The sequence below is a fragment of the Mixophyes fleayi genome, chromosome 2, assembly GCF_038048845.1.
Source record: "Mixophyes fleayi isolate aMixFle1 chromosome 2, aMixFle1.hap1, whole genome shotgun sequence".
In the NCBI taxonomy this organism is placed as follows: Eukaryota; Metazoa; Chordata; class Amphibia; order Anura; family Limnodynastidae; genus Mixophyes; species Mixophyes fleayi.
In genome coordinates this window covers 187,982,337-188,005,347 of record NC_134403.1, presented here as the reverse complement: position 1 = coordinate 188,005,347, position 23,011 = coordinate 187,982,337, and the positions used below count along the sequence as shown (strand labels likewise).

The following is a 23,011-nucleotide window of genomic DNA, read 5'->3' as shown; positions in this document are numbered from 1 at the left end:
AGCCACCAAGAGAAGCTAATGATAAATTGGCAACATTTACAAGCTATTACTGCTGTACTGCAATGCAGTACCCTGATTCCTTTTCTAATTTATTTTTTTAGACAAATGGAAAAATTCTATTTTTGCAGAATTTTATATATATGTATCTTTATCTTTATTCTATTTGCCATACAAGTATTAATATATATCTATACAGATATATATTATATATCTCACATATATATCTACAAATATATCATATTAGGCTTACAATTGTTGACTCATAACTAAAAGGGCGCTGAATTTGGACTAGTCCATGTTTTGGTATTTTAGGACTGCAATGGATTCTACTGTGCTGCAGTCACTGGCATCATGAGCTATGTAGCGAAGGTGAAACTTACTATAATTTAAACAAAAACAAGAAATACAATGAATATCAGGGCTATACTGATTTAGCATTGCTTGGAATGCGTTCTGCCCTGTCTTTTTGCATGTTATGTCAAGTACAGAATTCTTTTGTTATAATCTTGTGTACCATTGCCAGCAAGTTTGCTTTGCCCATATAATGCAAGCTTGTTTTAACTGTAGAATTATTGAACATGTGAGAGCTTCAACCACATTATAGCATCATTTCATCTAACACATAAAATAATGATACTACCGTTTCACTTAAGACCTTACTCCCAGGTAAAGTAGTCAAGATCCAGTGGTAGTGTTTGCTGTTCAGTGTGACTCCGCCTTGAATAATCTTTGCAATCCTGAAAAATATTCTTGTGGGGATAAAAGCTTGTTAAACTGTGCCAAATACCTTTTTTTTTGTATCCCAGGACTTTCGGACTGTCCAGATCTGCCATAAAATTGCCCACCAGAACACAAAAAATTTTTTTTTCCTTTTTCCCTATTAATATATATAATATTTCAAACAATTTTCCCTTACCCATACTACCTAATAAATTATATATTATTTTATTTAAACAATTGCCTATATGGTAACACACTAGATAAGAATAAATACTGACTGGGTTTGCCTGTCAATGAGTAGTCCTGCACATACATTCTGCCATGAAATAGAAAGCAGTAGTAGAAGATCAGTATCTATACATCCTTGACCCTCCTGAAAACTACACAGAGCCCCATAAGCAAGAACGTTAAGTTGCTGGATAATTAATAATTGTGTACAAGTGAGGAATTTATTAAAAAACAATATTCCCTGTTCCAATCTAAGAAATAATTGATGGGAGATGGTAGATTGTTTTCTAAATCTATCTTTCTCACCTTGCTGATATGTAAATTGAAAATGCAGACAGCTTTTGTCACACACCAAGGCATGATGAGTAATGGTTCAACAAACCCTTGTGCCTACATTTTTTTGTAGGGTATGTAGTTTCTAAAGGTGCTTGTCACAGTGCCTTGTCAGTCTTTGCACAATATATGTATTTTGTACACTATCACTTTTATTTAGTCTATTGAAATACTTCTGCAGATATTTATCTCTGTTGCTAACCAACATTTTTTAAATGGTTTAAGCACTTATGCTTTTGGCTTCCACATAATACAGTATCTATCTTGCAAATGCAATGCAGGGTATGAGCTCATCCTGCAGTAGCTACAGATCACTGGATAGGGAAAGAAAACTACTGGATTCAATATTTAATACTCATATCGCCATAGACATGAAGATAGCAATAATATACATTTTTATTACTCAAGTTTTTTTATTGCATTGTAAACACCATTCATTACTAAAGCCATAAGCATTATGGAAGTAACTAATGAACAAAACAGACATTGCATTGGATCTTTACTTACATTTGGAGAAAATCAATATTAAGTAGCTAATAAATGTAGTATAAAAGCTTAGGAATAATAAATTGTTTTCATATAAAGCCACAGGGCCTCATTTAGAGTTTGACTTAAGTCCATTTTTTGTGTAAATAAATGATTTTCTGTACTGCACATGTGTACCAAAATACTTTCATATATTAATTTGAGCTTATCTTCAGTGCCTTAAGTCTGGAGAAATGGAACAGGACAGGCAAGTGAGTTGAAGACAATGGGCCTGAGCAATTACGCATACTGAGCGCAATGTATATTTGCTTTAGAACGCCCGTAAGTCCAGTATTGATACGACCGACGTCATCAAGCAGTGGATGTGAATATATGTGTTGTGATGACTCTGCTACACTAGACAAGACACTGCTGGTTATGTACAATACCTATGAGGAATATAAACTCACTAAAGAACACACAGAAACATTCAACATTCAAATAATATTACCGGTTAATAATAATACAGGCATTAATGAGAAAACCTCTAAATGAAAAAATGTTTTAGTCCGGTCCTGGGCATGCGCAAAATGAATGTGCGGACGATACGTAAGAAAAAGGCAGATACACTCCTTAATGACTCATGCCCAATAAGAGCATGTATACATAAGTGTAGCATGACTATCAGAGATGAGACTTAATGAGATTTGGATACATCCTCAGATTTTTTTTGAAAGATTATCTTTTGTGGGTACTTGAGGCCTGGTGCAAAAGTACATGATGACTATGATGACACCTTCAACTAGCTACTTCTGATTGGCTGTTTGTGCATTGAACCCTCCAACTAATAGGACTTTATTCATTATAGTCACAGCTATATTATTTAAAGTTTTCAAATTTCTTATTGGTCATTTCCATTTGAAATAATTCTGGAAAGAAGATTTCCATTGAACAACCAATGTGGGGGTGTTTATGTGTATTCCATTTGATTAGTAAAATGCAGCTTAACCTTGTGATAAAGACAACAGTTAGTTAGCAGGGCACAGCTCAGGTAGTTCTCTATTCTTCTTTTATTTTGTCACAATGGCAGAAAATATGAACCTTTTTTTTCCATAAAAGATGAAAAAAACTTGCAACCCTAGCACTGTCTAGTCACTGGCCCACTAGTTATTTATCGGTCGCCCTGCCCACAACAAAACCACACACTTAAAACTCTAAATTCCACCAAAGCACTAATCTAATCACCCATTAATCATAGTACTTCCACCTGTGTGAGTTTACACTCTGTGCATGTCTGTGTACACTGCAGCCTGTCACACAACCTTTTCAGCCTGAACTGTCTTGGGGAATGGCTCTCTTTGCCACATATCCTTCCCACTAGCAGCATCAAGTATAGTTGTGCGGACTCCACGGAGAGTGCATACTTCCTTGATAAGGTGTCTGCATTCTTATGCAGAATGCCTGGTCTATGTTCCACCGTGAAACGGAAAGTTTAGAGGGCCATGAACCACTATGTCACCTTGGCATTCACCTCCCTGTTAACATGCATCCAACAAAAGTATGCATTATCAGTTACCTGCCCAGCAGATAGTAGCGCAGGGCAGCTGTGGTTAATTTTATGGCCAAACCCTCCTTTTCTAGTGTTGCATATTTTTGCCTAACTGGGAGCAATTAAAATAAAGAATGGTGTATTCAACTTTCTTCTTGACTTGAGACAGAACTGCCCCCAAGCCAACACTAGATGCATCTGTCTTCAGAATGAACCTTTGGCTAAAGTCTGGACCTTGCAGCGCCAGTGCAGAATAAAGTGCCGATTGGCGGTCAGTCCATGCTGATATAGCATAATCTGTTCGCACTACTTCATGAGCGGAGCAGCCCTAGTGGCAAAATGACTGATGAATATCCAATAATATCTGACTAACCCTAAGAAGGTTTGCAGTTGTGTTTTCAGTGTCAGTCAGTTCTTTACAGGTTCCACCTTGTCCAATTGGTGTTTTACCTGCCCCTATCACACTATGTAGCCCAAGTACTTAGCTTCAGTCATAGCCGCTGTGCATTTTTATGGATTCGAGGTTAACCCAGCAGAGTAAAGATGCCAAAATTACATTCCTTGGAATGAATGACAATATCATCCAAGTATGCTGAAGCATAAGTAACATAAGGCCGCTAGAGTTTATCCAAGGGTGGAAAATGCAGTCTTTTGCTTGGCTGAAAGGATGAGGGATCTGCCAATAGCCCTTGGTGAGATCAAGGATGGTCAAATGATTACTACCCTCTCAGGTCTCTACAGGCTCATCTACCCAGGGCATTGGGTAGACATCAAACTGCTAGATACTGTTTAATTTGTTGAAGTTGTTGTCAGTGATCAAACAGGAAATGTAGAAGTGATGGTATAAAAATGTAGACGAGGCGGTATGAAAAATGTAATGGGAATGTAAGTGAATGGAATTTGATAGTTTTGAAATGAAGGCAGTATGAGAAGTGACGGTATGGCATACCACCGCATACACCCCCACTTCGCCCACCGGTTATTGTAAAATCTTACAGTCCCATTGGGTTTCGGGACAAGAACATTTGGACTATTCCACTCATTTCAAGGTGGAATGAGGTTCTTTCGGGTTCAAAGAGTTAATGACTCATAACTGCAAGATTTATTTAAAAAAATATCTTCAGCAAATATGTTCAGTCAATGATCATTCTAGGGCTCCAACTTTCTAATGAGAAAGCTAGATGAAAAAGCTGGGAAAAACTTGACACCCCTGCTGTGGGTCAGATCGTGAAGCAGGTCTGTGTCGCAGTTATTCAGCTTTTATGTAAACCAGAAAACAAGGGTCCTAGAATTCACTTACATTTAAGGTATAAACATGATTTGCAGACTCTCTATTGGTACACTACTGATAAGAAACCTGCACATGGGCAGTAAGTCACTTAGACATCATCTGGTTTGCACTTTACCAACAGAGACATTTCTAGGCTTACTCACATATCCTGTTCTCTGAAAACCAGATGCATTTTTGATAAGATTTAAGATTAAAAAGGTTGGTCATCCCTTGGTATTCCCATCAACTATGCTGGAATAGGCCATTGTCTGATTGAGTCACATTACTTCCCAATATCCAGGTTTCTTGGAGTTGGTGAAATCTCTACACATCAAAGGCCTGTCTACTGAGTATTGGGGAAGTTTCAAACTAGGGGATTTGGTAGCATACTTTCCATCTTTTGGAGTTCCCTCCTAAAATTCAAGAACTACAGAGTCATTTAATGAAATGGGGACTAATCCTACATTGTATTGTCCCTGAGGTACATAGTAGCACATCCAGCAACCAATCTGATTTAAAATCTTTCCCACTAAAGCATGATAGCAATCTAGAGGAAGGACCACCAGAGCAGGTAGTTTGCTGCAGTAATAGGCTGCACAACTCCTGACTAAAAGAAAAACTTAATTGAGGTCAGTTACCGGTCTCTACATAAGAGATTGGGGTGGTAAGTCGAGCAAAGAGGGGATTTCCAGGCAACTGGAAATGCCCTGTATGTGCGCACCTGGATCATTACATATTCTCCAGGTTCAATATCATGACAGTTAGATTCTGGCATATCTGGAGACAGCAGTTTTAAACCTTTCTGTTGCTGTACCAGCTGTTTGCTCTTTTTAATGAGATATTGGACAGTCACTTTACTGTTACACTTTAAATCATCCTGGGGATCTACCACCAAGTATTATTGTCGACCAAAAAATATCTAAAATGGTGACAGGTTAAGAGGTGGTCTAGGAGTGGTTTGGATGCTGTGCAATACTAATGGCAATGCTTCTGGCCACGATATCCCAGTCTCAGCTATCACTTTACTCAACTTATTCTTGATAGTACCGTTAACTCTCTCTACTTTACCACTGGCTTGTGGGCTGTTGGGAGTGTGTAATTTGCTATAAATGCCCATAAGTTTGCACATGATCTGAAAAACATCACCTGAGTAATGACTACTCCGATCACTGTCAATAACTTTGGGTATACAAAACCTACACGCAAAGTTCTGCACCATTTTCTTAGCAGTAATCATAGCGGTATTAGTTGTAGCTGGATAGGCCTATATCCAGTTTGAAAACACATCAATGCATAACAACATGTACTTTAAATTCCTACAAGATGGTAGCTGTATGAAATAAATTTGAATTCCCTGGAAAGGGCCGTTTTTGGGAGGGATGTGTGACGGTTCGGTTGGCATAGTCTTCCCTGTGTTCTTTATTAGACAAGTAAACCATTAAGCAGCTTTCTTACTAGCATGTGAGGAAAAAACTTGTGTAGATTAGCTAACGCATACAAGTATGCATTAGCTAATCTACACATTCCTTCTTTACCCAAATGTGTCAAACTGTGCACCGCTTCCACAAAGCTTGGAAAGTATGTTTTCTGATCTGCTGGCCTACCCGTTCTATCTTTCCATAAGCCAGTCGCATCCTGTCCACATCCCTTCAACTTCCAGAGGGCTTTTTCCTGTAGGAAACACATTTTTTGCATTCTTATTAGTTTGTTTGTGAGAGCTTCAAATACGAGCACTTTATTTGAGTTGTTGTCAGTGTCAGTCTCTGTGTTTCGAATCACACGTGAAGCTGTCGCTCTCTTTGTTTCAAAGGCGTCACAGAGCTCCGAAGTGATGGATCACCCCAAAGGCATATCTGGAATCAGTGTAGATGTTTACCGATTTACCTTTCAATAACTCACAAGTGCTATTAGTTCTGCAACTTGTGCCAAATGTGGGGGTTCTAATTGTTTGATCTCTATGGTGCCCCTATCATCTACTACAGCATAGCCAGTGCACAAGTCTCCTGTATCTGTCTGTCTGTGACAGCTCCTTTCAGTAAAATGTTAAGTCTGTGTCAACTAAAGGGATGCCGCTGATGTCAGGTCTCGCAGTGAAAGTCTGATTTAGATACTCCATACTCCAGTCATGCGTATCTGCACAAATGTCAAAATTAATGTTTTCCGTCCTCACCCTTCACCCTTTGAGCCTTTTTCTAAATCGAAAATTTTATTACACAAACACAAGTCACAACAAGCAAAAAGAAAATAGTGGTAACAAAGAGACCAACCAGTGTCACCAGTGCTATTTGTAGTAAAACACGTAAACAATAATACGAGTGAACTAATTCAAGCTATAGCAATGTAAGTTAAGGGGGAAAGAGGTGGGAGGGTAGGGGGGGGATTGGTCGTCAGTTATTGCATGCCAGGAGAAGTAGGGACTCCACAGGTGGATGAGCTGCCAGACCTATGATGCGGAACATGGGAAAACCGGTAGGCCCATAATCACATGGGGAAGAGGCTACTTGAAAGGAAGTGAGCGGGTGGGGGACTACAGATATAGTCAGGGAGCCCAGACTTGATGGAACTTTTCTTCTTTATCTCGCAGGTGGGAGTTAATTTTCTCCATATTGGCAATAAACCAGATATAGGACTTAAAAGAAGAAATGCAGGGGGTTCTGTACGCTTTCATGACCCAGCTATCAGACACCTGGCAGCCACTAAGACATGTGATGCCAGGTTTGCTGAATGGGGACCAAGGCCTGGTATAGGGTAACTGTATGCATTCTCTTTAGTGTAGATATAGAGATTGAGGCCACACTAAATATGGTGGTCTCCCAGCACTCCCCCTCTGGGGAGGGCAAGGTCACTCTCCCACTCCCCTTCGTGGGTATTCCCGGTTGTCGCCATAATTTACAGGTGTAGGTTGTACAGGGGAGAAATCATGCACTGCAGCAGCGGGGAAGAAAGGCAAAGGATTTCAAATGGGGAGGTGAGATAAAGTGTGTCGCCCTGCAGGAGAGAGTGGAGGAAGTGCCTAACCTGTAGGTATTGATAGAGAGGCGGGTGGAAATCAGGGAATTTAGAGCAGAGAGTATCATAGGGTATGAGCTTCCCCCGGACCAGGAGGTCTCCAACATAGCGGATACCTGCTGTGGTCCATGCCTTAGAAAAGGGTTGGAACATGCCTGGGGGAAAAAGAGGGTTGTGCCACAGGGGCATGATGGACATAGGGGTTGAGGACACAGAGAGGTGACATTTACAGATCTGCCAGGTCCAAGCAGTGAATACTAAGATAGGGAGGCTTTTGATCAAGGCCATCCTAGAGACAGATGGTAATCCTCATATACCTCAGAGATCTGGCAGAGAGAGATAAGCAGCTTCGATAAGGAGCATAAGAAGACACCACTGAACTAAGTTGAGCTGCCCAATAGTAGGCTTTGACGTCGGGGAAGCCTCTACCACCACGGTTTGTAGGTTTTTTAAGTAGCGCCAGTCAAACTCTGGGGGACCTGCCCTGCCAAACAAATTTGGTCAAGTGTCGTTGCATAGAATATAATTCGGAAAGAAGTATCCTTTATGCCTTTTAAGGCACATATGGTAGGAAATTAGTGGGATTCAGTGTATTACATCCTTTGATAGTGTAATGAGCCACCGCGACGGTTCACTTCCTCCTGTCTCTTGTTGCGTCCTGGCTGTTGCCCTGGCAGCCGGTAAATTATCTCCGGCCCCACCGGTCTAGCCATTGCCAGAGCAACAAGGACACTTACTCCTTTCCTGCCATGCCAGGCAAGCTGCCTGACAGCTGGGCACGCGTGTGCAGTGGGTATTAATTAATCAACATCTCCCTGAGGCTGATTACTTTAGGCTGGGACCCTGCATCATTACTGTTTAAGGCATGGAGGTCTTAGCCTCCCTGCTGTTTATATCTTCTGTGTACCACATTGTTGATCAGCTCCAGGTTTACCTGTAAATACTCTGCTCGAATCTGAACAATACCTGTTGTGATAAGGGCAACTTCCCACTTGGTGTATCTAGCAGATGAAACATGCCTTGTTTGATCCGAATTTAAAAATGACCCAGTACTACATCCGCATACTTCTCTACTAGAAAAGCAGCTGTCACTACTGTCCTTAAACAGGTGGGGAGGGAGCGAGCTATAATTTCTAATTGTGCACTGTAGTAGCCTACAGGTTTGTTACGGTCACCATGTCATTGTGTGAGGATTCCTGCAACCAACCCATTTCCTCAGTGTGTTGAACCCGATCACTCTTGGTAGAGGATACTAGCTCCTGCAACTCCAAGATAGAGAAACCTGGGGTCCATTCTTACAATACCCACACATCCTCATAGATATTCACAGTTGCTCTTGGTTTTGTGACCGGGTCATGTTTAGTATGGTACTCTGTTGGGTGTCCTGTTTCGTAAGCCCCAGGTTAGACAGTGTCCTAACTATTTAACTTTTATCTGGAATATCTGTAAATTGTCCTTAGCAACCTTCTGACCTGTTTCTGAAAGATGCAATAACAGAAGATTAGTGTTAGTCAGGGAAGATTCAAACAAGTCTGAACACAACAATAAATAATCAACATATTGTATCAGAACAGAACAGCAGGTAGGCTGAAAAGACTGCAAACAGTAATGCAAGGCTTGAAAAAATATACTAGGACTGTCTATTAAACCCTGAGATAACCAAGTCCAAGTATATTGTACCACCTGATAGGTAAAAACAAAATGGTACTGGCAGACAGAAAAGAAAGCAGAACATAGGTCAATTACAGTGAAACTGGTAGCAGAAAGAGAAATTTGCATTAGAATCACAGCTGTATTGGGTACTATGGGAAATTGGCTCTCAACTGCTTTGTTAATCCCCCTTAAATCCAGCACTAATCCACCCACTTTTCTTGGCAGGTAAATGGGACTATTGGCTGTACTGGTAGTACATTTTAAAATATTTTGTTGTAACAGTCTTTCGATAACCAGAAAAGAAAAGAAGTTTGACTTCAGATATTGTGGTATTTTTGGTGCTTGCCTTCCTTCTTTGAATTGGACCAATACAGGAGCTTCATTTACCATAAATCCAGTGTCTTGTCCATCCTTAGTCCATAAGGAGCCGGGTATTTGTGATAGCATTTTTTCTACCCTGAATGGAGCTGAGTCTATACAAGGGAGATGTACCATTAGTCTTAGTGGGATGCGTCCTGTACTTCCTGGGCATTATTTTCTGAAACATCTAAAAACACTCCTTCAGGAGTGCAGTATATAATGCATCCCAATTTGCACAACAAATTTCGGCCAATAAGGGTAGTGGCAGCTGCTGCTGCTGCAAAGTGAAAAGAATGTTTAGCCTGGAGTGGCCCAATCGTAATTTTTGCCGGTGAATTTAATGGGTAATGGTTCACATCGCCTGTCACCCCCACAGCCCCATTATACTTCAAATGCATGATCCTCTGATCGTCCTGACTATGTGTTTGTGTGTTTGTTTCACCTTGTCTTCCTTTCGCATGCCGATGTATGCAATATCTGACTATGTGTCCCAGTTTTCTACATGCGTAGCAAATACCTTTGGGTGCATGCAGATATGTGCTATGGGTTGCTTTACCTGATTGAAATTGTGATTTCTTTGGCTGTATTGCTCGGATACTTACCGCCATAACTTTTTAACTTTGTTGCTCTTTTCTCTTAATAATATTTTGGTCGTGATTTACTGCAGATTCTTTCAGGAAATCCACAGTGATTCCTCTTTAGTTAAGATGCCAGTCCCTAATTACTGGAAAAGCAGTGGCTGTATTAATTTGATTAATTTCATTGGTCAGGGCAATGTCTTCCTCTAATTTAGCTACTTCAATAAATTTGGGAACATCAGTACCTTCAGGAAAACAAACCCTGATCAATATATACCAATTTTTGTTGGTAGGCTCATGGGCATTCCCTAGGTCTTTAATGAATTTCTGGCATTTTGTCAAATCTTTTCTAGGGATTGGAAAGTCTTAAATTACAGACTGGAGCTCAGCCCTACTCCACGGACAATACATGGCCACATTCCTGATACAACCCCATTCTTATCAGCCCGATCATTAGGAACAGCTATGGTATGCACTGGGTGTAACTCCGCTATTTGCGTGTCATCTGGTTCAGGAATGGGTTATTCTAAAGCTTCTGTTACTTTAACCACCTCTCTGTGTCTACCCATCTTTTGCGTACCAAACTTAGATTGAAGTCAACCACGGCATTAGGGCTGAGTATTGTGCTCGCCCCTCCCGCATGCCCTGGTCAGTCATATTGGGTGTGCAGTATGTGGGCAATAGCGGCCAAAAGTGAAGGGTCGCCCTCTTCTCCCTCACTTTCATTTCTGACAATTTGAGGGATTACAGGGTACAATTTAGCAGTCTTGGTGATATAAGACGGCGGTAGTGCATTGGGAATTGTGGGCGCATTGCTAACAGGATTTATGGGTGCAAATGCAGAGTCACATTTCTCAATATATAGCCTAGCTCTCCATTCTTCACCTTCATGCTGCCACAGCTCCAAACATTCTATTTCTGTTAACCACTTTGGTTTACTAGATTTTAATTCACAGGTTTTACCATTAATATTTAGTAAAATCTCTTTATCAAGCGTATCCATCGATGAGGAATGGTCTCACAGACTCTTTCATCAATTTTATCCATTGCTCTGTTTATGTAATTGCATTGCGTCCATATTTGGTTTCCATAATATACATTGGCGAGCCTACAGGCAAGCTAACACCCACCCTTATGGGAGATCTTCTGATCTCTCCACGGGGTAAATGTATCAAGCTGCGAGTTTCCGGCAGGTTTGAAGATTGGAGATGTTGCCTATAGCAACCAATCAGATTGTAGCTATCATTTTATAGAATGTACTAAATAAATGATAGCTAGAATCTGATTAGTTGCTATAGGCAACATCTCCACTTTTCAAACCTGCCGGAAACTTGCAGCTTGATACATTTTCCCCCAGGTGTCAAAAGTGCCCCCTAACGGGTTAGAGTGGATTACATTGCCGGCTTACTGGATTTTTTCCTGCAGCAGTCACTGTCACAGTGGGTAGGTAGGTTTTACAGTGAACACTGGCACTGTATCCTTTAATTACTGACTAAAATAGATTCTAACCATGTATGTGCGTCCGTGGGGCCCATGTCTCCTGACATCTCAGGACAGACGATCGTATTCTTTTAACCCTGGCCAGCCCCAATATTTCAGGCCTGTGCTGCTGGCTTCACCACTTGTGTGCTTATAGCCTAGATGACCCCCGCCTCTGTTATTCAGGTCACTGGACAAGTCCCCTGCACTTACCTAAAACTATCTATCCCTATCACCTTTATGTGGACACCATAAAACCAGTAGACAACTTCTGAATGCAAAACAAATAAGCACATAATTCAAACAGCATACTCAGAAACCACACTTGCAATTCAATTCACAAAGCACAATTGACCGGAAACACTTTGCTTCAGCTTTTCGTACAGTGTGTTAGTAAATTGCTTTTGTTGGTACTTTCAATATCAGTTTACAGCTAGCAGGTAAATCAGTATATGAAAAGTTAGTTTCTAAGGCAACTTGAATCAAAGAGACAAAAATTGAGAGTTTGCAAAGTAATGAACAATGTCAATATTTCTATTCATGCGTCCCTACGCAACAGTAATAACAATAGAATAAGATAATGAACAATACCACAATTTACCTTTGTCCCAAGTTCCTTTCAGCAACCTCACAACTCACAAAACAGGAGATTCATTTTGCCAATATCACATAGTAAAAAGTAAACATGTAAAGATATAATGTTCTTACCTTAGTAGATGAATTTCCCTTCTTTATTGGTAATTCAAATCCAGAGGTCTATGAGTTTAGAAGTTGAGAAAATCCATTTCCACAAGCCCCCACTTATTAAAGGTAAATAAGTGAAAGTCTGACTCGATCGCTTTAGTTTCAAAGCACAAAACTATTTATTAAGATGCGAGGGGATCATATACTCAAAACAAACAGATATTTATGAGAATAATCAGATGCAGAAAAAAGGGATAAATGAACAGAACAAAATATCACCAAGACTAGCATGCGTGGCTGTGATCCACGACTGGGATAATCTGCCTTCCAGTGGGTCAGAGAAGCACAATGTATTCACAGGAATAGGATCATACATTACATTATTGCCAACATCTGGTTTCAGGGACATAAGTCAAACAAGGACAATGGTCATTGCTAGAGTGTTGAATTTAGGATAATAAGTAGTGAATATTGGCACAGGCAGAGACAACTAGAATTGTTTACTAACCAATGCAATGTAGAATAGGGAGAGGCAATAAACAATGTTTGACATCCCAAGGTAAGGTTGAATCTGGACAAAGACTCAGTAAATGAATATTGGTACAGCTTAAGTATATGAATGTCTAAAGTTAGTATTGCATTGGTATTGATTGTAATTGAATAAAACCCCCTTAAATAGGAGAGCAACTCTCACAGTCCTTTTTGATGAATGGAAGCCCCGCCAATCGCAATACCAACGCATATCCTATTGTCTATGGGGATTGACTGATATTTAGTTCTTTAAGACATTGTTGCTCCCAACCTTCTAAAGGGACATCTAAAATACCTCTCGGTTACCTCCCTTATAGTCGTTCGAAAGGACTAAAGCCTGTTGATGCTTGTGGCACCTCTCGTACCGCTAACATTAAGTATGGTAGGAGAAGGTACCAGTTTTTCTTCTTCTGTGCTACAGTCTTCCTAATTATGTGCTTAAGTGTCATTTTAAAGCACTCCAACAGGTCATCAGTTTGTGGATGCTAAACAGAGGTATACAGCGTTTTTATTTTCAGAGTTGACAAAGATCCTTCATAAACTTAGACATGAATAGGGTGCCCTGATCTGTCAGACTCTCCTTTGGTATTCCCATATAGATGTACCATAGAAGCAGCTTCTAGCAAGGGTATGAATCTGTCTGTGTAAGGCTATCTCCCCCCACTGCAGCCTGTCACACACCCTTTTCAGCCTGAACTATCTTAGGGAATGACTCTTTTTGACACATAATTTATTACTAACACAGTCAAGACACTATTCTCTCATGTATATGTCACTTCTTTGTGTATATTGTGTATATTGTAAATTCAGTAATGCAATTTTTTAATTTATGACTATCACAGTCAAGCTAAAGATCTATGCTAGTATTAGGCGTAAGCATACGTATTTGTACACCTGATGTAGAAATGCTGCACATATGTATGTATGTATATATATATATACATACATAAGACCACATTTTTGTCAAGCTCTATCCGCTCTATATTTGGTCCACTGACATAACTTTTATATAGGTGATCTTTTCTTAACCTTACTCTACTTCACACACACACACACACACACACACACACACACGTTAATTTTGTCAGAGGTCAATAACCTACCAGTATGTTTTTAGACTGTGGAAGAAAACTGGAGCACCTGGAGAAAACACATATGAACATATAAAGTACACAAAGATGGTGCGCTGCTCGGAATGAAACCTGTGGTGCCAGTGCTATATAAACCAAAATATAAGCCAGAGATAAACTAAAACATTGATGGAAAACATGTACTTAAAGACATCCTTTTGGTACAGTTACAGGTGCACTAATGTGCTATGCTTTTGTAGGAGAGGATTAGCCATCCATAGCCACGGAGCGCTGCTTGTAGATACTGAATACTGATGGTCAGGGTAGTGTTTTGCAGAAACCGTGAGCGAGCCGAGTAGAAGTAAGAGAGTAAATAATGTAGACAGCTATGGGGTGTGAGAAAATATCATGTGGTGAGTAATGAGTGATAGCAGTCTGTAAATAGCAAAATCGATAAATTGTAAAATCCACTGGGGCAGGAACTGAGGTGAATAATTAAACATTCTCTGTAAACCACTCTCTAATATGCTGTGCTATTTAAATAAATGCCAATAATACATGACTACCAGCATAAAGTCCATAATTTTTAATTACTGGTAAAGACAGTTTTGTTTTATACAGATAAGACATAGCGCAATTTAAGGGGTGGTAGAGTAAAAGTAGCCTGTCGTGGCAAAAAAATTTAATTCTGGACTGCAGTCCATGGAAGGTAGGGTCATTTCTCCCATGAGGTGAGCTGAGAAGGATGTCAGAGACACAGATACTATTGTTTTTACAAGGGTAGATGTATAAGAGAGAAAAGAGGTGATCCAAGTACTGAACCATGTTGTACTCTAGGATCGGAGTAATCAATGTATGCTTAAAAGGAGATGAAAAAATTCCATATGAGGGTAGGTTAAATATTTCAGTTAGATGGAGAATTAGAGCTGATGAGAGATTTCTGCCAAAATACAGAAGTTAATTTTAAATCATGGCAACCCATTCATTTTGCTAGGCATATGTTAGCAATAACATTATGAAGTCTCACTTAGAAATTAGCAAAGTTGCAGCATAATTATGTGTGAATCCATTTCTGCGTTGGAACAGGCTTTCACAACATTTCAGTGCTCTAATCTTTGATTTCTGCTTTTGTACCATAATTGTGATTCCATATTGAATCTGTAAATTCTGCATTTTAATGAATTTCTCATTATTATAGCTATAGTACGATGATAGTTTCAGTTCATTTTACTCTGTAGTATGGTTGTGGGGGAACACTTAAGACTTAAGAAGAAATGTGGGAAATCCCGCACCCAAAAGCACAATGAGATAAATATTCTGCAGAACAGTTTTTAACATTATTTTTTTTTTAAACAATATTTTTAGTAGAAACATTTGATACATTCAATAATCATGACATCAGGTTTTACAATGTTGCAAAAGAAATAAATATATCAGCTTAAACATTGGAAGTTATCCAAAAAGTTTAAATAAAACCTTTGTAGGAGACTGATAATTAATGATACAATTGAATCAGATATTCATTGCGACTAATAAACAGCTTAATATGAGTATCAATGTGCTCATAAAATAAATATTATTCCTCATTAGCACTTCCATATCTCCCGCGGCTGGAGACAAACAACAGGCTTTGAAACATGTTCATGATTCCCTGAATAAAATAACTATTGTAAGATAATAGGCGGATCCCCTGCTAGTTCCCTTAAATGATACCAGGAATGAACTTAAGACATTCATGAATCTGTTTCCTCGTAATTAATTGAAGGGTATCAATATAACTTTCCCATGTTGAAAAAAAGCATTCTGCTTTTACCTCCTTATCCTGTGACACTTCCATCCACTCCATTCTAAAAAGAAAGAAAAGCTTTTCTTTAAACAATTTTATAGGAGGAAAGTCCCAGTGTATCCAGGTGTGCAGTATAGTTTTCCGTGCTGCCGCACTGATGGCTAATAACAATTTTCTATTACCCATAGTAATTTTCTGATTTTTGGGAAAAATACAGAATGTAGACCATTCTGGGGTGAAGGGGATATAATTAACCATATCTCTCAAGACTTTAGTTTGGACTTGTAATTAGAAACTCCTGACCAGAGGGCATTGCCATAAACAAATACATCTGTACCATCTATACCACATTTATCACATCGGGAATGTGTGATAAGTCCCATATGTTGTCTCCTTTCAAGAGAGAGGTATGAACCATGGAAAATATTTAAAAACATTTCTACATAAAGACTGGATGGGAGAAGTTTACAAGATAGTTCCAAAGCCCGGAATAATTCTTTGAGTGAAAGAGAGGGGAAAATAGACAACCACCTACCCAATCCCACAGTGGATGAGGAAAGATCTATAGGAGTGCGTAAATGGCTATAATGTAGAGAAAAATAGCTTTAGTTTTAGCATTTGGGGAACTCAAGAGCCTATCCACTTGATTATTCCAGTCTTATTCAGAAAATGTCTTAAGCACAAAACTTATATAATGCTGAGCCTGAAAGAATGCCAACGGAAAAGCTTCAACATTAGGAAATTTAGATACCGCTTCAGTAAATGTTAAAGGACGTCTGTCTGTCTTGTGTATCAGGCAATCAATTGTTCTGATTCCTCCCACTTCCATATGGAGAAGGGATAGGCTGCCGCACCATCCTGAAAATCAGGACTCTCCAGGAGTAGCGAATAATGTGCCTAATCTTCCTTGTAGTCCATAACAAAGGATTGTCACACATTTCCTGGGTGATCTCCTGGTCATGCAAATGTATGAAACTGACCAAATCCAAGCCATCTAGAAATTTACTGTCCAGAAGCGTGGGTAGTATATATACCACTGCTCTGAAGGCAATCCCTTACATATCGAAGCAGTGAAGCATGATTATAAGTTTTAATATCCAGGAAATTAATCCCTCCATTTGATTTATTTTGTTGCAATTTAATCAAGCCAAGGCGTGATTTCTTGCCTGCCCAAATAAACTTCCTGAATAAACTATTAATTTGTGTGATATCTTTTTGAGAAAGCAGAATAGGGAGTGCCTGTAGGTAGTAGAGCAATTTCGGAAACACGACCATCTTAATGAGATGTGCTCTTCCTGTAAACGACAGCATCAGATTTCTCCACCCATCTAAATCCCTTTCCATTTCCCTTATACAAGTGGAAATACAAATTAGAAATATTTTTTGGTAATTGAATTCGTAAGTATGTAAAATGATTGTACATCCAACGGAAATTGAAGTCATGGCCCCACTCCGGACTCCCATTCCTCTCTACCAGACGCAGCGCCACCGTTTTATCCCAATTCACAGATAGACCCGAAATCTTTCCAAAAGATTCAATATCATCAATGATCAGTTTAACATTTTGCTCATCTCCAGTCTCAACAAATGTAGCAAACATATCATATGGCAAAAACATTATTCTCTAGGATTGCTAAATAAACGCAAGATTGAAAACTATGATTTTTGCGTATGTGTTTTTGGTATTCGGTAAATCCAATAGTACTCCATGTATTGCAGATGGCGCAGATAAATTTTGACTACATCTTTTAGCTCTGACAACATGGAGAAATTAATTTACACTTACCATCTATCAAGTTTATGGTCCAGTTTAATGTCAACTGAAATGTAGGATGTGAAAGACTAAGACAAGTGTAGATATGTCATTTTTTAATCCCATACAAATGATATTAATTTGTTTTTAGAGAGCTTTATATAGTTCTGTATCTACCTTTTTAATTGCAGACACTTTATCATTGCTTGAAGCTTATTATTGTTCTCAAAAGCCAAATTTACTAAACTCTTTACTCTTAACTATTCATCCGTTTGGAACAGTATCTAGTGGAAAATGTCATCTTCTTAGAGAAAGATGATAAAATGTACAGTGTATGCTTAATGTAGCTCAATAAGTGTGTAGTTCAATATGTGTGGTCTTGGTCTATATATGCACTGCACAATTCACAAAATGAATATGCTAGATGAGCTGTTTAAGTAAACACCAGTGGGAGCAATTGGGCTTGTGTGTATTCCATTTTTTTTCCACTGTTACAACACTTGTGCCTTGTGACAATAGGTGCTGGTAAGCCAATTTCCCTGTGGCAAAACTGTTTGAAAACCACATGGTAACAAAATGCATTAACACACATATATGTGAACATAAAACATGCAGTAGAAGAATAGTTTCTTACTACACACTTATCAAACAGTAGAAGGATTAACCTTCATTCTTCCCCACAATCATACCAGATTTTAGGTCAAATGAGCAATGCAAATTTGATCTTAAAAGAAATTGATTTATTTAGTGGTGGACAAATTATACATAAGATAACTTGTCTCAGGAGCTTCAGAGCTGGTCAAGTTGAAAGAGTAGAGGGACCAGCGGCACCAATCTGTTAGTTAATCTAATGTATGTTCTACGCAGTTACAATTTTTTCTGAGGGGAGAAACCAGGCAGGTGATGGCATTTAATGCTGAGTGAATGATTAATGCATCTGCTTATTTACCCACATGTAAGTACAGAATTGCTTTTGCGGGATGAGATTGTTTAAATGACATGCCAGTGGTGGTGAAGACACACTTACGAGGCAGTTTCCTGCATAGTGTGGGAGTGCAAAGCGTTTTTGTTTCTGCAAAAGAACATATTTACCCACATGCTCTAAGATGATATAAACCAGATGTTGGCTTTAGTTGCACTTTATACGAGAGAGCGCAGTTCTACCAAAAACACACAAAAATTACACACTGGAGTAAAGACATTCCAGTGGCCTAGCACTCTAACGGTTCATTGAAGACCTGAAGGATGCAAAACTAATTTAAGGAGAAAAACCTCAAACTTTAAATTAATGAAGGGAGTGGCCCTCTGAGCTTTCTTCTGCTTTGAAGTGACGTTTTCGCTGTTTTCATCATGATACTTCTAGTCAGGCTGCAAACGTAGACAAAGATTTATTTTCTAGAACAGTTTCCAAAATTGGATGGTCACCTATATAGGTGCAAAATGAACAAATAGGTTTCTAAGTGCATAATAAAAAGCTATGAGCTCCCTCAGTTTTGACACTTTAATCTCTGTCTGTTTGCAGTAGTATATTGGAACTTTTTTATATTATTTAATGATATTTTGTACCTTGACTCCATTCCTTCTAACTGTACCCCCAATGTAGCACTTTGGTAGCACGATGGTGTAGTCTCCTCCAATAGGATACAATTATCTGTTATGATCTGCTGGACAGTGCTATTTCAGAGCACTATATCAGAGAGAGAGAGAGAGAGAGAGAGAACCTTTCTGGAGCTGCAGGACTAGACTATGAGCGTAATTGAAATATTTTGTGTGCGAGGTGTATAGTAAATATGAAAGCTCAATGGAAATGATCTTACATAGAAGGCTGGATTTCTTAGATGCCTCCAGTTATCCAGTTATTGCCCTGCTTAGTCCAGCATCTCCTATTAGGTTGCCCATCAAAGTGCTTCACTGGGATGACAGCTATTGGAAAAAGTGGTTATCCCAAGTTGAGCAATCTCTTTAATAATATCAGTAAACAAATAATAAAGACATGTTATTAAATCTAAAACTTTAACTGAATTATTTGCATGTAAGGTTAAATGCTGGCCATATGTGTTTATAAGTTATGGTGTGTTATTTTTTGTGTTTCTTTTCTTTATGCTGTATTGTCAGTTCAATGCAGAGAAATAACACTTAAGTATCTAATCTTATTCCTAGCTGTGAAAGTTCATCACCAGTGCGGAAAGAAAAGAAGAAGAAAAGTGGCAAAAAGCACAAAAGGGACAGGTAATATTAACGTAAACGTATTCATTTTTTAATGCCAATAATAATTCAAAGATCTGTCACTGTAAGTCACATTAAGTAGTGACAGAAACGAATGTGCAGCAATTATTCTTTGTAAAAATGATACTCTACCTCTCCCCAACATATCATCATTTCATTTAAAACCCATTTCAATGGGAAATTTAAAAAAGCCTTCACTGAATTCTCCTGATATTACTGATTGAAGAATTTCTAGCTCAGGATATATACAGCGTCATGTCTTCAGTGTTGTCACCTGTGCCTTCCTGTTGAATGTTCCTTGTGCATGATTAAAAATCCCCACTTTAACCTAGTAAGGACTCATTGTAAGAATAAAATACTATACTCATCCTTAAACTGTGCTGTCCAATAATCTGTCTTTGAACTTCATAGCTTTTAATCCATTAATGATTTTCTAGTGCACCTTTACATTATTCATATTGTATCAGTAATATGAATTGTAATGTCTGTGCTTTAAAGAAGGGCGAATGTACACACTCACTGTTCGTAGGGGCAAGTCATACACACACATATTTTAAGGGGCAACAAAAAGGTTTCAACATTGTATTATGAATGCACCAAATCATTGATGGTCAACTCCTTATACTTCAAAAGCCATTCATTAATTTCAAAACAACTTCAGCACCTCACATCCCAAAATGTACCCACATGCTCCAAAATTTACCCACATACCACTAATGTCTTTCACTTGCTCCAAAATCTCACCTCATGCTCTCATACATCCACATGGGTTGTAGACAAACCTTGGGGGAGAGATATATATTGTCCCAGAATCTTTCATGTAGACCAGAAATCCTTTAAAATATAAAGAAAGGTTGTTGCATGGCCATTTATAACTCAGCAAAAGCACCTGTCCTGACTCCTTAAAGGCAGTATGGTTTGTAGAAAATTCCACAGCAGTATGCATCTATAAGATTTACCTATTTATTTATTTATGAATAAATGTGAAGCATTTGTAGACCATATACACAGAATATGAATAATAAAATAAAAGGCCGAAGTCTAATTTCCCCCAGGAAAATCATAAAATGCAGTGAATTATGTTTTCTTATTATTATGTTATAAATGCATTGTACAGATTAAACTGGGTTCAATGTGGCCATGTCTTTTCCCTGGTTACCAAAATCAACATTACTATTTTTAAACTTATCACCAATTAAAGAAAATCATCTTACAGTAGTAGAAATGTTTTCTTTTCTTTTATAAATTGCTCCCCTACAATTGCTTAATTCCATTAGCTAAATCTCGCTGTTTACAACATATGTGGACCTCATTAAAGAGCTTCCCTTGACTCTTTGATAACTTTTCTGATATATAAGATAATTGTCGTGACTGTTGAATATTCTTGTTTTCAGCTTTATTTTCATTATATTTTCCTTTGTCAGTCATTTCCTTCAGAAAGTAAATATGATGTACTGTCACATGCTCATTCAGGCAATTATAACAGCTGTACTGTAACCCCTATGCACAGCATGCTTTTTAAGTGAAATATGTTGCTGATCTCTAATGAACCGAACTATGGCATTCTGCATAATAAGATACCGCAGGTCTGGTTGTTGATAGATACATCCAACTCTAAATGAGCCTCTATATCGCTATAATACAAAACTGTAAAGTAAGATACTATTTCACTTAAAGTAGGTTAAATATTTGCTACGTTGGGATTTTTTTTAAAGATGTATCTTTTTTATTGAAAGGTCAAATTCAGGGTCCAGAAAGAAGAGACGACACAGGTGAGAAAGTCATTAAGTGAGAAATGTAATAATAATATTAATAATAATAATAATAATGATAAAAATAATGTTAATAATAATAGTAATGTCAGTAGGAACTTCATCTCCATCATCATCATCATCCTCATAATCATCATATCATCTGCTGATATTCCCAATGCCAGGAGTATAAAATCTGTAAATATTATGTGCACGTATTCTACCGCTGTACGTATGCCCAAAATACAGCTCGCACTATTTTTGGGATTGACCTAAAATCCAACATTTCTGGATCGCAAGTTAAAGCTTATGTTAACACATTATTTTGTCATTTCATTATAGTCATTTGTAGAAAATTGAAGATGAATATGTTTGTATAATGTTATTTTTCTGTGCTGTATATAATAAAATTATACACGTAATACTTTTAGATGCCTAGACGAATGGGTATATAAAAAAAAAGAGAGGCACAGTATTCCAAAATTCAGATACATCTTTGTACAGTATTTTACATTGTATTGTCAGTCCACCCTTATATCATCATGAAATCCAGGCATGATATAAAGAGTCGTTGAAGGATATTTAGATTTATGGAATAGGAAAGATATTGGGTTTGATTTGCTATGAACGGTGAGGTAACAAAATTAGATGACAAATATATATTAATGCCATATATTTTACCATATATAAGTGAATACTATTAGGAGAGCTGCTTAATAAGAAGAGCAGTGTGTACTGTTCCCCTTGTTTCTCCATATGGTCTATGCCTCATTGAGCTAATAAATAGGTTCTACAATTGCAAGTGTAGCTGTTCATTTTATGGTGCCAAGGTCATTGGATGTTTTATTGCCTGCAGTTTCTAGCACTTACTGAAAAACCATACAGAGAAGGAAAGGCGGCACACATATAACAGCTAAACAACAGTCTACACAGGAAAGGGTAGGAGCAAATGACAGAGGAGATGATAACAAGTATAACAGAAAATTGCCTCTAATTGGAAAATAGAGCACCTGCAAAGGCGAACAAATAGCACCATTCATTCCAAGATTGGACTAAGAAAATGTTAACTGCTTCACCATCAAGTGCTTCCCTCTTCAGCTGCTGTACACTAAGGTTTACACTTCATAGATTTACAATTGCATAGTATATCTAGATATAAGATGCATGTGCTCTGGATGATAGTTCTATGATTCCAGCTCTGCCATTCCTGATAGTGCTGTGTTAGGAATCCACCTGCTTTACATCCGGTGGGCCACTTGGAATATCTGCTTAAATGGTTAACACCAGGCTATAGAAATTAACTGGATACATTTTCTAATTCCAGATAGACAAACAAACACATTGTACAGTGGAAACTGGGGTAAAGAATAATAATTGTTCCCTTTATTAATTAAAAACAGAAGTTCATCAGTTTACCTTTTTTATTGGCCAATATTTTTCAGGGTAAAATCCCAAATCTTAGAAAAAGGCTACATGTGAATGAAATAATTAACAAATAAATAAACTGCTGTTGCTTGTCCTGTTAACCTTGTAGATAAAAGTGCAATGTATACTTACACCAATTGT

The 23,011-nt window shown here is 38.2% G+C and overlaps 1 protein-coding gene across 2 annotated transcripts in view; it reads left to right on the top strand.

Moving 5' to 3' along the window:
- SRRM3 (serine/arginine repetitive matrix 3) overlaps window positions 1–23,011 on the top strand; it is a 356,479-nt gene that overhangs the window by 265,257 nt on the left and 68,211 nt on the right. For both annotated transcript variants that reach the window (XM_075195126.1, XM_075195125.1), the window contains 2 exons: window positions 19,629–19,697; window positions 21,431–21,466. In XM_075195126.1, the coding sequence (XP_075051227.1) occupies window positions 19,629–19,697; window positions 21,431–21,466 (105 nt within the window). The remainder of the gene's footprint in view (window positions 1–19,628; window positions 19,698–21,430; window positions 21,467–23,011) is intronic.